This window comes from Melanotaenia boesemani, chromosome 2 (genome assembly GCF_017639745.1).
Source record: "Melanotaenia boesemani isolate fMelBoe1 chromosome 2, fMelBoe1.pri, whole genome shotgun sequence".
Classification (NCBI taxonomy): Eukaryota; Metazoa; Chordata; class Actinopteri; order Atheriniformes; family Melanotaeniidae; genus Melanotaenia; species Melanotaenia boesemani.
Window position 1 is genome coordinate 17,125,796 of NC_055683.1, and position 15,432 is coordinate 17,141,227.

Here is a 15,432-nt window from a genome sequence, read left to right on the forward strand (position 1 = left end):
CTCTGGCACACGAACCAACTTCTGAAGAGACTGATGAGGTGGAGAAGCAGTTCATCCAACTGCATCATTGTGTACATGTGCCAGTACAGGTTTATAACCCACAGCTCCTAAACTGGGAGGATTAGGAACTTTCAGAACCTTCATTTTTTCAAATGTTTCCTTCTTCTTCTTCAAAAAAAAAAAAGACTTGTAACATCATTGTTTTTGTCATTACAGCAGTGGCGCTAGATTGGGTCATCCAATGACCGGAAGGTGGGCAGTTCCATGCGCACATACACAAACATGCACTGACGCAAACACTCGCACCTGACACGAGAACGCGCTGCACCGTTTCAGTTCTGTTTACCGTTTAGCTCCGGCTACTTAAGTAGGGTAAATATGTGGAGATCTTTAGCGGGAGCCGGCCAGCTTTCCAAAAGACAGCACGGTGAACTGGAGGATAAATCAGCAGAGATTACAGCCCCAACCAGAAAGTTCAATAAAGTGATGGTTTGGATATAGCGGCGCCTTCTGTCTGCTTCACGGCCCATTCTGCTCGCTTCTCACACGCCGACTGTAGGTGGTAACACACCTGTGCGTGCTGACTGTAGGTGGTAACACACCTGCGCGTGCCGACTGTGGGCGGTAATACAACTGTCAGCACAGCAGCACTCCAACAGCACTGTTGGATGTGATGTTAGCCTGTTAGCTTAGCTTAGCTGTTTTCAACCTGAAGGGTGACGACAGCTGCATAACGGGCTTGAAGTGACTCCTCAAAAAAACGAACAGCTGATTTGTCATGAATCAGATCAACAAGCTTTAAATTTATTTATTATAAATTTTTGTTCAATTTATTTTTTAAACACTAAAATAAAAAGCAAATAGCAGGGAGTATGATCCCACCAAGGCCGTAATGCTGTGGCACAAGGACTGTTAGGAGCCAGACTTCACAGACTGTGTGAAAACACGAAGAGTAGAGAGGGACGAGTCTGATCAGGTTTTAGTTAATGGATTCAGACATTTACACTGTATCAAATAAAACCATTTTCTTGTTGCCTTTGTTTAATGTTGTTGTAACTTCCACTTTCAGTTTGGATACAACACAAAATAACATGCGTAGAGGCATGTGTGTGTAAAATAATTTAATCATTTGGCCAGTAAAAAATATGTTTGGCCAGTGGATTTTTTCATCTACCGGCCAACTTGGCCGGTGAGTCAAAAGATTAATTTCAGACCCTGCACTTCACCTTATATATAAATCTATATAAATCTAATCCATTATTATTATTATTTTTATGATGTAAATTGAGGAAACAAAAACAGTATGTGCTCCAAATATCTGCTCAAGAAAACTGGCAGCCCGTATCGGCCATCAGCCAAGGCTGATGTGAAAAAAAAAAGATCTGTATCAGTCGATCTCTACTCCTAAGCCTGGATTTACTCCTCATGTCTGGACATGTGGCTCAACCAGTTCAGCAAAACATCGGCTTTCAAACAATTATTGCTAATGTTTTTATTGAGATAAAAATTGAATCTTTTCTTCTCTAGATAATTTAAAATCATACTGATGGTAATTTATTGAGCTATTGGTTTAAATACTTCCCATTTAAATCCCTGCTAATTTACAAACCCTTGAACGCACATGAATTCACAAACACCCTGTCAGACCCCCTGAAAGAAAGGGGATGCCAGAAAAGTAAAAACCATATGTACTGACATATTTGACTGACCCAAGACTACAATTCATTGATGAACATTAACAATTTTTGTGAAAAATCAGCTCCCTTCTCATTTATAATCCATCAATCATTTAATCATTTATCTCTTCAACATGTAGTGGGAAAAGATCATTTCTCAGAGGGGAAGTAAAAGTCTTACAACAAACAATTACTCTTTCTAACATACCTTGAAGTAACCACCATGCAGCCACTTCAATTACTTCACCGCTCCTCTTACATCTCATGCAACGAGTTGATGTGTACAATAAAAACATGAACAGACAGACTCCTCTTTGATGCCAGCAGGTACAGCTTCAGTGCCTCCAGCATGTGCCTGCTGAACACACTTACATAATACCTGCAATACACAAGTATGCATATATCTTTACAGGTATTACAAATTTAATAAATAATCAACAAAAAAAAAATAATCACGCATTAAGCTTTACAGAGCAGCCTGCAGGACTTGTTTGGTTTGTTCTTTTTGAGAAGCTTAACAAGAAATTCTTAAGATACATAAACTATACCAATGGGGGGAAAAAATTTTTACTTGCATAAAATTCTAAACCATGAAAGGAAAAATTATAAATACATCACATCTGTGCCAGTTCATCACACTTAATGCTACACACTGTAACTTTAAGAGTTAAAAACTCTGTTTCTAACTCGTTCTGGCCCATTTTAACACATTGATATTTAGAGCTGCAACTAATGACTATTCTGATGGACGATTAGTCACCGACTATTAAAACGACTAGTCGACCAATCAGATTATGTATTTCATAATTATCAAATGGATCTTATTTCAATTTCAGCTTTTAAATCCTGCATGATGTACTTCCGTGGTACACAAGGTCCGCTTTACAAATCTCACATGTATTTAATTTATTTTGCAGCCCTACTGACATTCATTATACACATTCCTGAAGCCGTCATTGGGCTGCGGCCTCCCCAGACTGAGAAGCCACGCGTCACTACTTTTATTTCCAGCCTGGAGCATCATATTTAGCCTGTATTTGGCTTCACAGCACCACATCACATCCTAACATGCATTGAAAATCTTGATAATCGTTTAATAATTGAACTAAAGCACCCTTAATCGTAACCTAATCAAAAAGTGGTAAAGGTGATTTAAAAAAAAAAAACTTTATTCTTGTAAAATCAACAACTGCTGGTTCAGATGTAGTTTTAACTGTTATTTCAGTCTCTACCCCTGATTTACTTCTAACAACTAAAAGAAATAGATTAAGAGTCTTTATAAAGTTTCATGATGCAATAAAACACAGCATATGCAAGCAGCAACAGGAGCCCAGTAGTTACAGTTATATTTTAAATTTTCTTATTTATGTCTGCCATATAAACTGTCTTGGGCTGCCAACACAGGTTTGCTTTTTAGTTGTACACAAAATGACTTGAATTCATAGAAAACTTCAGTGCAATAAACACTGATAAACAGGTAAGGACCACATAAAATTGGTGTATTTTGTAAAAATCTGACATATATACTCTGGGACCTTTTTGTTTAGTGCACCGTGTGTTAATATAAGAATTTTACAACTAATTCCAAAATAGATTGGAAGCCAGTGTAAAGAAAATTAAATAGGATTGATGTGAGCTCAGCAGCTAGAGCGTGTTAATAATCTGGCTGCAGCATAGCTTGGAGGTGTAAAAGAGATTATTTGTCCTAGCCTGTAAAAACGGCATTACATTAATATAAATGTGATGACACAAATCCATAAACAATTTTTTCCCAGTTCAGCTGAGGAGGACATATGTCGCAGTTAAAAACTGTATCAAACAGGAACAAAACAGAGATTTTACATACAAATTGAAGCCCAGAGAAGAATACAATATTACACCAAGATTTTAAAGACCAAACTCAGTAGCTGGACAAAAAGAAGCAACAGCCTGAATGACTTCAGGATATAGTTCAAGAAGAGATCCTGGTCTCAGTCTTCTTTGTGTTTGAAACAAGGTAAGTGCTGGAAAGCCAAACACTAATCTGGGTTTAACAGTGGACTAGGGTGGACAGGCTGGTGCAGCTTAAAAACACATACGGCTGAATGTCGTCAGCATAGAAATGATGAAAAACAATCACTAAAAGATTTAATGATGTCAGCTAAAGGGAGTAAGAAAGAAAATAATAATGGACCCCAAACTGAACCTTGTGGATCCCTGCAGGATAGAAGGCTATGTTAGAGTTGAACTAGTTTGTCATATCTTGTATTTTTTTAATATATTTATATCTTCATTTTTAATGTATATATGTGTGCCAGTTATATTTTAAATTTTCTTATTTATGTCTGCTAAGCCGCGACTCCTTAAAATTTCGTCATGCTTGCATAATGACAATAACGATCTTGAATAACAGAGAAAGTCCTGTCAGATAATTAATATTATTAGTGCATCGATCCACTTTTGTTTTTATGTATTGTAAGTTATATAAGCTAAGGATTGTTATTATTTGTATTATTGTTATTATTTTTTCATAATAATATGTAATGTATGCTATTGCTTGGCATTTTTATGTCATTGGAGTATGGAGGAGTGGGATTAGATACGGTTTTGATTCTTTCCACTCCTTTTGAACAAGGATATTTTATTTTTATAAAGCCAGACTGAAGAGAGTCAGATATCTTCAATTTGCATAGTAAAGATCTAACTTTATACAACTTTTTTTTTATAATAATTTGCTAACAAATGATAATATTGAAATGGGAGGATATTTATCAGTAGAGTTGACATCAAGATAAGCTGCCTCTGAATGTTTAAAATAGGCTGGAAAACAACCCTGCCTCAGTGAAAGATAGTGACAGTGCTGTGCTGGTTGGAGTGTTCAAATAGCTGTTGTGAGTCCGGTTAGAACTCCAAAGAATGTGTCTGCTATACTTAAGCAGGGTTTATTAAGCCAACTCATCTTTACAGTTTGTCCCTTATGCACACTGGAGGTCATTGGTTGTGGTTCTAAAACAGAAATAACATAATATCAGCACCTACCAACATACATACAACACTTACTTGACTTCACGCACAAACACCCAAGTGGGGTTACAAAGAAATTGCAAACTATGAATTAAACTGTCACACTAAACTTTGAACTGCAAGAAATTCCTTTTGTTATCCCCTCTTTCTCCCCTCTGGCCTGACAAGATGCTGATGGGTAGTCTAGGCTCTGCCCCTTAAAGGGCCAGAATGTCAGTCCTTTAAATGCAAAAGGCAAAGACAAAGGCAAATTTATTTGTATAGTACATTTCATGTACATGACAGCAAGGTGCAGACAAGTGCATTAAAAAAAATAATAATAAATAAAGATTAAATGAAATGCAATTAAAGGAATAAAAGCAGAATGAATATGCTAAAATAAAATAGATAAAATGCAAGAAATAAAGTTAAAGACAATATTAAAACATGATTCCAGCTTAAAAGAACCAGATGTAGATTTTGACTTCTAAAATAAAAACTATTGAAATGCAGCAGAAAACAGGTGGGTCTTTAACCTTGATTTAAATAAACTGAGTGTTTCAGCTGATCTGAAGCTTTCTGGGAGTTTGTTCCAGACATGTGGAGCATAGAAGCTGAATGCAGCTTCTCAATGTCTGGTTCTGATTCTGGGAACTGATAAGAAACTGGACCCGACCTGAGGGTTCTGGCAGGTTCATACTGGGTCAAGAGGTCACTGATGTATTTTGATCCTAAACCATTCAGAGCTTTATAGACCAGCAGCAGAACTTTAAAATCTATTCTCTGACGAACAGACAGCCAGTGTAAAGACCTCAGAGCTGGATTGATGTGGTCCACTTTCTTAGTCTTAGTGAGGACTCGAGCAGCAGAGTTCTGAATAAGCTGCAGGTGTCTAATTGATTTTTAGGTAGAACCTGTAAAAATACTGTTACGATAATCAAGCCGACTAAAGATGAAAGCATGGACTAGTTTTTCCAGGTCCTGCTGAGACATCAGATCTTTTACCCTTGATATATTCTTAAGGTGATAGGAGGCTGATTTTGTAATTCCCTTGTGTTTTTCAAAGTTAAGGTCTGAGTCCATCAGTACACCCAGATTTCTGGCCTGGTTGGTGGTTTTTATGCAGCCTTTTCTACACTCAGCGTGCTGTTAATAAAAAACAATGAAAAAAGGAAGAAAATTACTGAAGACACAGAGGACCATCTACATAAAGGAAGGAAATAATAGAAATTTTAGATCTAATTTCCTTTGACAATAAAGCTGGGTACTACAAACAATGCAGCATAAATAAATAGATTTGCTGCTTATTTCATGAATCTCCATTAGACCAGGTTTTTTAAAACTCTTGTTTTAGCTTCTTAGCTGTTTTCTGTTGAGCACTTTTGTTCAATAAGGTGCTTTAAAAACAAAGCTGGCTTGACAAATTGTTCAATTGACTTAAATTAATAAAGTCTTTAATGCTTTAATGAATTTGAAAACAACTACATCATCATATTTTTTTATTATTATCATTATTTACATATTCATTATAATCCTTTTACCAGACTACTAAAAGAAATCAACAGCCATTTAACAAATGCAGATCAGAGGTTCTGTTTTCTAAAGAAAAGCACAGACAAGTTAGCAAGTACAGAATGTAATCAAATATAGTTTAACGTGACTTGTGCAGGATAATCAGCTCCGAACTTTCGGAGTTAAGCTAAAGGCGAACCACTCTTTTTTTTTCCGAGGAAGAATTGTATGGTCCTCAGACTGGGGAGCGAGATGAAACGATAACAGGGATGACCTTACGGCCTATAACAGTCCTTATTACTAACAGTGCTCTATCTGTAATTTCTTGACTGAAAGCCACATTAACTTTAAACATCACATAATGAGGTATTAACTAGAAGTTTAATTTTTTTCAAAGTGCGAAGTCCACACTACTGCATTTCCTTGTAGTGAGGAAAATAATGTGTCAGTTAAGTTAAAAAAAAAAAAAAAAAAAAAAAAAAAACTAGCAATACTTTTCTCACCAGTTTGCTTCTGTTGCCGGTACGTGTGTGTGCACCAGACGTCTGAGGAAGAGGTGGGGAAAGCAGCATCTGAGGTATCTCTGCCATTATGGAGGTGGTAAAGTGACAGAATGAATTAATTAAATATATCATTAAATAAGTACCTAAATATGTTATTAAATAATTAAAATGATAACTAAATGCATTCATGTTTTATTAAATGTATCATTAATTAATTAAAATACAAATAAACATATTTAAAAACATATAGTTTATGGTCCTGTGTTGCAGAGCATCATGAATTTATTTTACCTGTCAATCTATAGATTGTTACTTGATAAAATGTTTTCTGTATGTTGTGCAATGAGCAGTATGTATCTAAGTGTGTGTGTATAAATATATAGCTTACAGGTAGTACAGAATTATTACAGTACAGAATGCAAGTATGACGGCTACGTCCCACAATACACCACATGGGATGACATGCTTTCCCAAGTTCTCTTAATTGTTTGATCAACACCATCTTGTCCTTTTTGTCTTTTGTTGACAGGAGTGAAATTAATGTTCATGCAAAGAAAATGTTTTTCTGAAGTGGTTTAAACAATAAGGGACTAAAGATGGAAATTAGCTTTGCTAAAGTCATTCATAATTACATTATAAATGTATATTAATATGCAAAAAAAAAATCTATAGAAACAATCCTTGTTCCCTTCAGTGACTTAGAAACATGGGATTCATATGCTTTGATTTCTGCAACGATGTTCCAATGTTTACAATCAAAAACTGACATGTAGGAAAACACACTTGTAAATGTTTAAAGTTGGCAAGGTGATGGAGAAACTGGTTGAACTGACTGAAGCTGTGGAGAACAGACTGGCTGCAGGAGCAGTTACATCAGCAACTCCGAAACCACAGACTCTGCAGCAGATTCCTACAACCCATCTGTAAGTTATTCACTAAGCCTTTATTGCTGTTTTCATAGATTTGAGTAAAACAGATCTAACATGCATCTTCATACACTGTTACTGCTGTTACAACCTGGGATCCACCACCACAACCACCACCACCACCTGGAGTCTTTAAACATTCAGAACCACTGTGATAAATATCCACACATTGTCCCTATTTTAGGAAAAAATGCTAAGGCTGTATGTTAAACTTTGTGGAGCCACTGCCTTAGTCAAAACATGTCTGCAAACACAGGCACAAACAAAAAACAGCTGTACAAGCCGCTGTAATGTGGTGTTTCAAAAGTTTGTCAAAATATTTTTTTCACATGATCTAAATTTTATCTGTTTGTGATATCGGCTGTTTTAGCGTGAGGTAAAAAGGATCCACAGGAGTCTGGAGGACGGGCACAAATACAGAGGAAATGAGAGGTAAGACATCTATAACCATTTAATAGTTTGTAAATTGTTTACAAGATATGTATTTTCTATGCAGCATCACCTTGAGTGGTTACGTATTCATCAGATCATAGACTAATGCTGCTTTAGTCCATCTTAAATTGACTCAGATACAAAATAATGACACTTTGATTTTACATAGTCACTAACAAATTTTCAGAGTAGATTTAGTATTTGTCATGTTTCATGTTGCTTTGTTGTGTTTTCTGTGATGTAATCTGCAGATTCACGTCTGAGCACAACTCCGGTGGCACAAATTCAATGTTGTGGACAATTGCAGATGAAGAGGAATGTGACACCTTTTTGATCAGAAGTAAGTTATGACTCTAAAATAACTTCTAAAAATAATGCTTATCTCTCCAAAGAAAGACAATTTGTTGAAAAGATCTTTCACATATTAATGTGTCACTTTTTGTGTTCGTAGGAGCAACAGATACTTTGAGAACATCAGGAGGGAATCGAAGTTGTCAGAAGACAAAGTGGAAGAGGATCTGAGGGCCAAAGCTCTCAACAACCGAAGACATAGAGTGAGTTGAATCACTTATAGATTTGTTTATTTTTAAGATCCTTTAGAATGCATCAGATTTCTGATTTGCTTTTGTATCACATTACATTACATTTTTATCTCTGGATACAACTGAAATGTGTTGTATGAACTGTGCATAAAGATGAAGTTTCTGGCAGTGCAGAGGCAGTAAAAATGTTTTATTATGTTAATTTTTTAATGTATACATTTAAAGTGTTCTCATTGACCTATAAATGTCATTCTCCATTGAGAGTAATATCTAATGTTTTCTGTTAAAGCTTATTAATTCACGCCGATCTGCTTAACGCTCATCTTAACCAATGAGGAGTACAGATACCTGCAACGGGCGCCTGCATGCATGATGAGCGACGAGGAGACGGACACTGAAGACAAAGACGTGTGGAAAGCATATCCACCTGAATGGAGGGCAACAAGACTCACGGACATGTTAGAAAGGTGTCAGCACCACCTCGTTGACCTACAAAAGATGTCCTCCAGGATGGTGCACCGGAGAGCGCCCAGTGGTGTATATAGCCAGAGGCAGCCGCTGAGAGGAATCAGATCCATTTATTTGAAATAAAACTGTGTGCTTTAATTAAGAAAAAAGAAAAACATTGGTCTGTTTTTCATGTCTGACATGTTTTCATTCAGCTATGCAGTTTTGTAGATGCACCTGATTTATTAGACTGCTTCGTTCTGTTCTGTTCCCACTGTTCAGTTAATAATGCTGATATTCTTTATACAGTTTAATCTGACAATGTCATTTTATAAATGCTTACTGAAATAGTAATGTGTAATTTGGTCAAATGATTTGTACAACATGATGATGGTACACAAACCAAGATTAAAGACTGTCACATTATAACTATGATTGTGATGTTTGAAACTGACTGGGTGATTTTAATGCCCTAACTAGGTTAGTACTTTTACATGAAAGGTTACACGCCAAACCATATAATTAATGAAGAGAACTATTAAATGAGACATATTGCATGAATGAAAAGTCCGCGAATATCCCGCGGGCATCCGTCACGGATGTTCGACGTATTTCCCGTGATCTGTGAACATGATCTGCCAATGATGCGGTCAGTATCCGAGGCGATCTAAAATTGGATCCGCGAGGGATCACATGAACATGCATCTTGTGGATACCTCGCGGGTGAAAATCCGGGTTTTTGGATCTTTAGTGCTAGTCCAGTATGAACCATTGCTTTGGTCCCTAACTGAGGCTGGAGAGAGATAATGGATGACATGAACTTTTCAGGGAGATGGTAATAGACATTTTAGAGCTAGCAGATGATGTGGAAGAGGACCTGAAGACCAAGAGTATGCAGCGAGGAAAGCAGAGAATTTATTGGAGTTGTTGGACTTATTTTGTCACTTTTCGACCAAAATATTGACCACAGAGTGACTGCAAGTTTAGAAGAAGTGCTCCACTGCTTCTCTGGTACCGGGGCACAACAAGCAGAACACACACAGGGACCAGGGCGTTTGGAGTTTGACCCGACAGCAGTTCTGGAGCAACAAGTAGAAGTTAGGTTTAGAGCTTCCGCACAGCACGGCTGAGTCTTCCAATTGAATCAAGTAAAGGCAAACAAATCTAAAAAATTACTGCCTCTCACTGCCTCATGAAAATTTAAATGCGTATATGTCAGTAGAAAAGAGTAAGTTTGTGTGCATTTTAACTTAGTGTAATTGAGCAACTCTAAATATTTGTTCTTAGTGATGATATCCTGAATGATTTAAACATGATCCTTTTTTAATCATATGCCTTTTCTGCAGCTAAAAGATGCATTCAGCAACAAGTTTTGACAGATGGAGAAATACTGTTTTGAAAATTGACAAAATGGTTCTTTTGTTTGTAGGTTAATTCTGGGAATCAATCCTGATGACACCAAATAACAAAGTCACAGCTCGGCCTGACGTTTGGAAAGGGTCTTAAGGAAAAAGCTGTACGTCATGGTGTTGTTGTCATGACCGAATGGTCCTGTTACAAAGCAGCCACACAAACTACTTTCCTACACTCTAAGAAAAGTCAGTAAAAATAGGGGAAAATGTATCGTAAATATTTGAAGGAATCTTCCGTAATTATGTTTTAACGGAGCTTGTTCTGTATTCCTCCACACCGTATTCTTCCTGCGTGTTATTGGCGGACGACAAACAACATTGTAGTAGTGTATTATTGCCAGTAACCGGTAACGACTGTCGATCAGAACAGGTAGGCCACAAAAAATCTTCAACAATGTCTCCCTCTCTGCAACATTACCTGCGTTCCAAACTTTAGTTAACTCTGTTAATCTATTTTTCAGTTGCTATATTGACACATCTACAGCATTGTCAAATCACAACAGTCTCCAAATGTAATCTGACTCCAAAATTCTCATTACTTTTGGCTGTTGAGATCTCCAACTCTACATGTGTTTAAATACCATCAAGATGTAACAAAATGTGATTTGGGTTAGCAGTCGTCATGAAGTGTCCTTGTTCTGTTACTAATATAGATAATGCATTCTTTTTCTTTATAGAATCCTTCTGGGGATCAATCCTGAAAGAGGAACAAAAGCAGTGAAAAAGGGGAGAAAGAGGCAGCATGTTCCAGCAGGACTGTTGACGTTCCTCTCGGAATTGAATGACTTAGAAAATCAGTGGAAACTTTAAGGACATAAACTATGTTTGAATTATTTTTGTGATTAGTAGAATGAGTTGATATTTCTTTTTCCTTTCCTTAACCTCTTAAGTCCTAGGGAAAACACTTTTGCTTTTGTAATGTTTTAAGTGTTGTAGTTGGAAACTCTGCATCATTTGTTTGTAAGAAACATTGTTTTTCCATGATTTTTATGGCCTGTCCCTTGTAGTGGACTTTGGGATTTCTGTTGTAAAGAACGTAATTATGGAATGTCATGATACTGTTTATTTTTATGTGGCTTTATTTATGTTTTTGTTGTTGGTTTTTGTTTTTGTTTTGTTGTTTGTGAATTTTGCGATTAATTTAAAGGACGTATGACTTTTAGGTTTCAGACTCATGTCCTGCACAGGAGACAGAAATGAATTGCGGGGTCATTGGACTCCAGAGAAAACATGAATAACAAGAATAAATATTCTACTGATACATCTCTATGTCCCTCATTTGGTCTTAAAGCGAGACTTTTTTTACAACTAAAGGAATTCCGGAGTAACGGCAGTGTCCGTATATGAACGGGAGCATATGCTGTGTGGCTACAGATTTCCCCTTTTTTGAATAACAGCAGTGTCCGTACAATAACAGTACAGTTTCCTGGTAATTTTCCGCCAGCAACTCCTCTGTTTTTCTACGGACCTTTTTTCTTAGAGTGTATAGTTTTTTTTTTTAGAATATGTACAAGTAACTTGTTATAAGTTTAGTTTGCCATCTATTAGTATTCCCCTGAGAAGGAAATGCTATTCTTGCATTACATCCTCATCTCCCACAGGTGTGACGCTCTTAAATCCATCCATAGAGCCAGCCGACACTTTTCTCCTCCATGTCTCATCGTTATTAACATTAAAAAAATTTATCACAGCTTTATGTGCACAATGTCCTTTTCCTTTAAAGGAAGGTCTACTACTATATGAAGAAAATGCCGTAAATTTTGGTTTACAAACACTAAATCAGGGGTCTTCAACCTGCGGCTCAGGAGCCAAAAGTGGCGCTCTGGACCTTACACAATGGCTCTTAATACATGGCTAAACATGCTGAAGAACTAATGTTTTTGAATATAGATATAATACCAAAAAGGAATCTTGATTCCTTTGTATGTGTTTTACATGTGAAGAAATTGACAATAAAGCTGACTTGGACATTGACTTTGGTAACAAATGCAAGTTTTAGCAATTTATTTTTTTTTTTTTTTTATTATTCATGGAATAATTACATTGACACTAAAAGTACCAGTATGCTACTATTGCATTTTTTTTCTTTTGCAAAAGTTTTGTGTTTTTTTTTATTTTAAAATCTAAAAATAAAAATAAAGTTATGGTTCTTCAAAAATTACAACAAATTTCCTATAGTAGATATTTATAAAAACATTATGAGTTATTATAATTTTAAGTGTTACATCCACACCAGATTCAGTCAGGTTCACACCCAGTGCACCCTCCAGATTTCTATTTATTCACATCTGTTCTAGTCATTTGGACTCCTGACTATCCACAGCTGTTTCCCATTCACTCACCCTGCTCTATATAACCCAGCACCACATTTGTTTCCGGTCAGACCTCGTTTGTATCTGCAAGGACTTCTCTCGCTTCCCATACTGGCCTAATGGATCTTAGATTAGCTATCCTATCTACTCACATTGGCAGTAAGACAATTCCTTGTTGCTTCTGTGATGACAACAAAAGGTTAATCTGCCTTCTGTCTCGGAGGAGTCCTTGCCTAACAATAAAGTTGTTTTTTCTTTTTTTTTCAAAAGGTCTCATAACATCTGCATCTCTAAACAAGTTTTATTTAGCTGGTGTGATGGCCGCCTAGACAGCCACACACATCGAGCCTGGTAACCTTTTTTCTTTATTTCAGTTAATTCAATACACACTTTATTTGTAATATTTACCATTTCTTTTATATTTCACATTTTTATTATCAAGTTTGGCTCGGTGATTAACTAATTGGGTGCGCACTTTTAGTTGACTCATTCTTGTCTGTTTACTTTCAGTTAATACACATTTTTCTTTGAGTTACCAGTTCCTGGGGAAGTTGCTGTGGGGAGGCCCAAGCCTGCCCAGAGAGTCCCAGCTGACGTGGATCTCTGACTGAGGCTGCAGCCTAATTGGATGCTTCCATTGAACACATGATGGTGGAAGAGGGGTTTAGATTTTCTATCATTTTGTATTACTTTGTTTAATCTTTATGTAGAATTAGGATTATTTATATTTGCTTCCCCAATGAGTTAAGAGTCTAAATTGTTTAAGTTCTGTTGTCCGTCCATCCGTTTTCTGCTGCTTATCCAGCTTGTCAGGTCACAGGGCAGCTGCCTAAGCAGGGAAACCCAGACTTCCCTCTCCCCGGCCACATTCACTAGCTCATCCGGAGGGATCCCGAGGCGTTCCCAGGCCAGCCGAGAGATGTAGTCCATCCAGCGTGTCCTAGGTCTTCCCCAGAGCCTCTTTACGGTGGAACATGCCCGGAACACCTCACCAGGGAGGCGTCCAGGAGGCATCCTAACCAGATGCCCAAGCCACCTCATCTGGCTCTTCTCGATGTGGAGGAGCAGAGGCTCTACTCTGAGCCCCTCCCGGATCACCGAGCTTCTTACCCTATCTCTAAGGGAGAGTCCGGCCCGCCTGCGAAGAAAACTCATTTCGGCCATTTGTATTCGCGATCTCGTTCTTTCGGTCCGCTCATGACCATAAAGCCTACAAAAATTTATTTACAAAAAGTGGAAATTTCAAGTTCAAGTTCTGCTGTGAATTAGTTAAATTTATTAAGTTAGTTGAAGATAGTTACGTTTTCCCTCTTGTGTCAAAATGGTCTGATCAGGACCTGTGAGAAGCAGATATGTTTACCTGCTCCAATACACTTGAGTCAAATTAATAATGGGTCATTAAGAGGATTGTGCAAAACATGACAACAAGCTTCCATGTGGGTCAGATGTGTTGCTGCAGGGAAGCATGTAAAACCTGCAGGATAGTAGGTGATTCTGCACTAAAGTGCAGAATAATGGCCCTCCTCTATACCAGTGGTCTCAAACCCATTTTCCTTGGGGAAAGCTTAATTGTTTGCTTTGAGAGCAAGATTTCTAGTTTGTCATGCTCAAATATCATCTTGCTCTCTCTCTAAACTCTGCTCTCACACTCAGAAAGTCCCTCTTGCTTTCAAATATATTGTTCTTCCTTTCAAAACTCTGCGCTCAGACTTGGTCTCGTTCCCTCACACTCAGGCACTTTCTCTGCTCTCAAAACTTCTGCTCTTGGGTATTTTTTCTTCTCTCTTGGGTTGCTGAAAGAGCTGTCTGTCAAACCTCTTCCAGCCAATAGAATACGAGATAAATCGAGAAAATAGTCCTCCCCTTCTTCAGGGTGCGCTTGTTTTACTTCACACAGGGACTCCACAATCTTAGCCCAGAAAAACTTTTTAGTAGTGACTAATCATCATTTTCAAATAATTGGTTTCTAATAGTTTTCTACATTGTGCAGTGTAATAATAATGATTAGCCAAGAAAACTCAACATGTTATGTTTCTGTCAGAGGGGGCGGGGCTATTTTCAAAACGCAACATAATCTGGACCGCAAAGGCTCATGGGAGATGCAGATTTAGCTGAAATTCAACCTTTTTTAATTGCTGTGCTATAAATTTGAGTTATGTGCTTTAACTCTTGTGTTATGTTAACAATTAGACAATGTTATAAAGTCTGCCCTCTTTGAATTTTAATCTTCGCACCATGAATGAAAAGGACAGTACAGGAAAAGAAATCCACCACCAGCAAATAAATTTGTACATGATGTAATGTAAAGAGTTTCACTAAGGATATTCTCAGAATTGCTGTACATAACAATAAAAGCAATACAAATTATTTTTTGGACCCAGAACTATTATATTTAAGAAGTAAAGAAGATATGGTCAACCATACAAAAGAAATTAAACTGTTCAAGATAAGTGAGCAAATCTATACAAAATAGGAAAAAGCTGGATTTTGTACGGTGTGGTTTGGACAGACGTTTTGAGAAGTGGACAAACAACAGATTAATATTTATTGCCCAAATTTTTAAAGGATCTATCTTGAAATCATTTAATTAACTTAAATCTACTAAACAATGACTTCTATAAATATTTACAACTGAGTTTTACAACTCAAGTACTACAATGAGAGAGAAGATATACAAGGAATTTACCA

General features: G+C 37.0%; 1 protein-coding gene across 5 annotated transcripts in view; it reads right to left on the minus strand.

The window, feature by feature from the left end:
- The window catches only part of LOC121649303, a 37,171-nt gene that overhangs the window by 19,525 nt on the left and 2,214 nt on the right, over positions 1–15,432 (minus strand). For 2 of the 5 annotated variants that reach the window (XM_042000023.1, XM_042000033.1), the window contains exon 2: positions 6,674–6,753. The exons of the other annotated variants lie outside the window; for them this stretch is intronic. In XM_042000023.1, the coding sequence (XP_041855957.1) occupies positions 6,674–6,753 (80 nt within the window). The remainder of the gene's footprint in view (positions 1–6,673; positions 6,754–15,432) is intronic. 5 annotated transcript variants of the gene reach the window in all.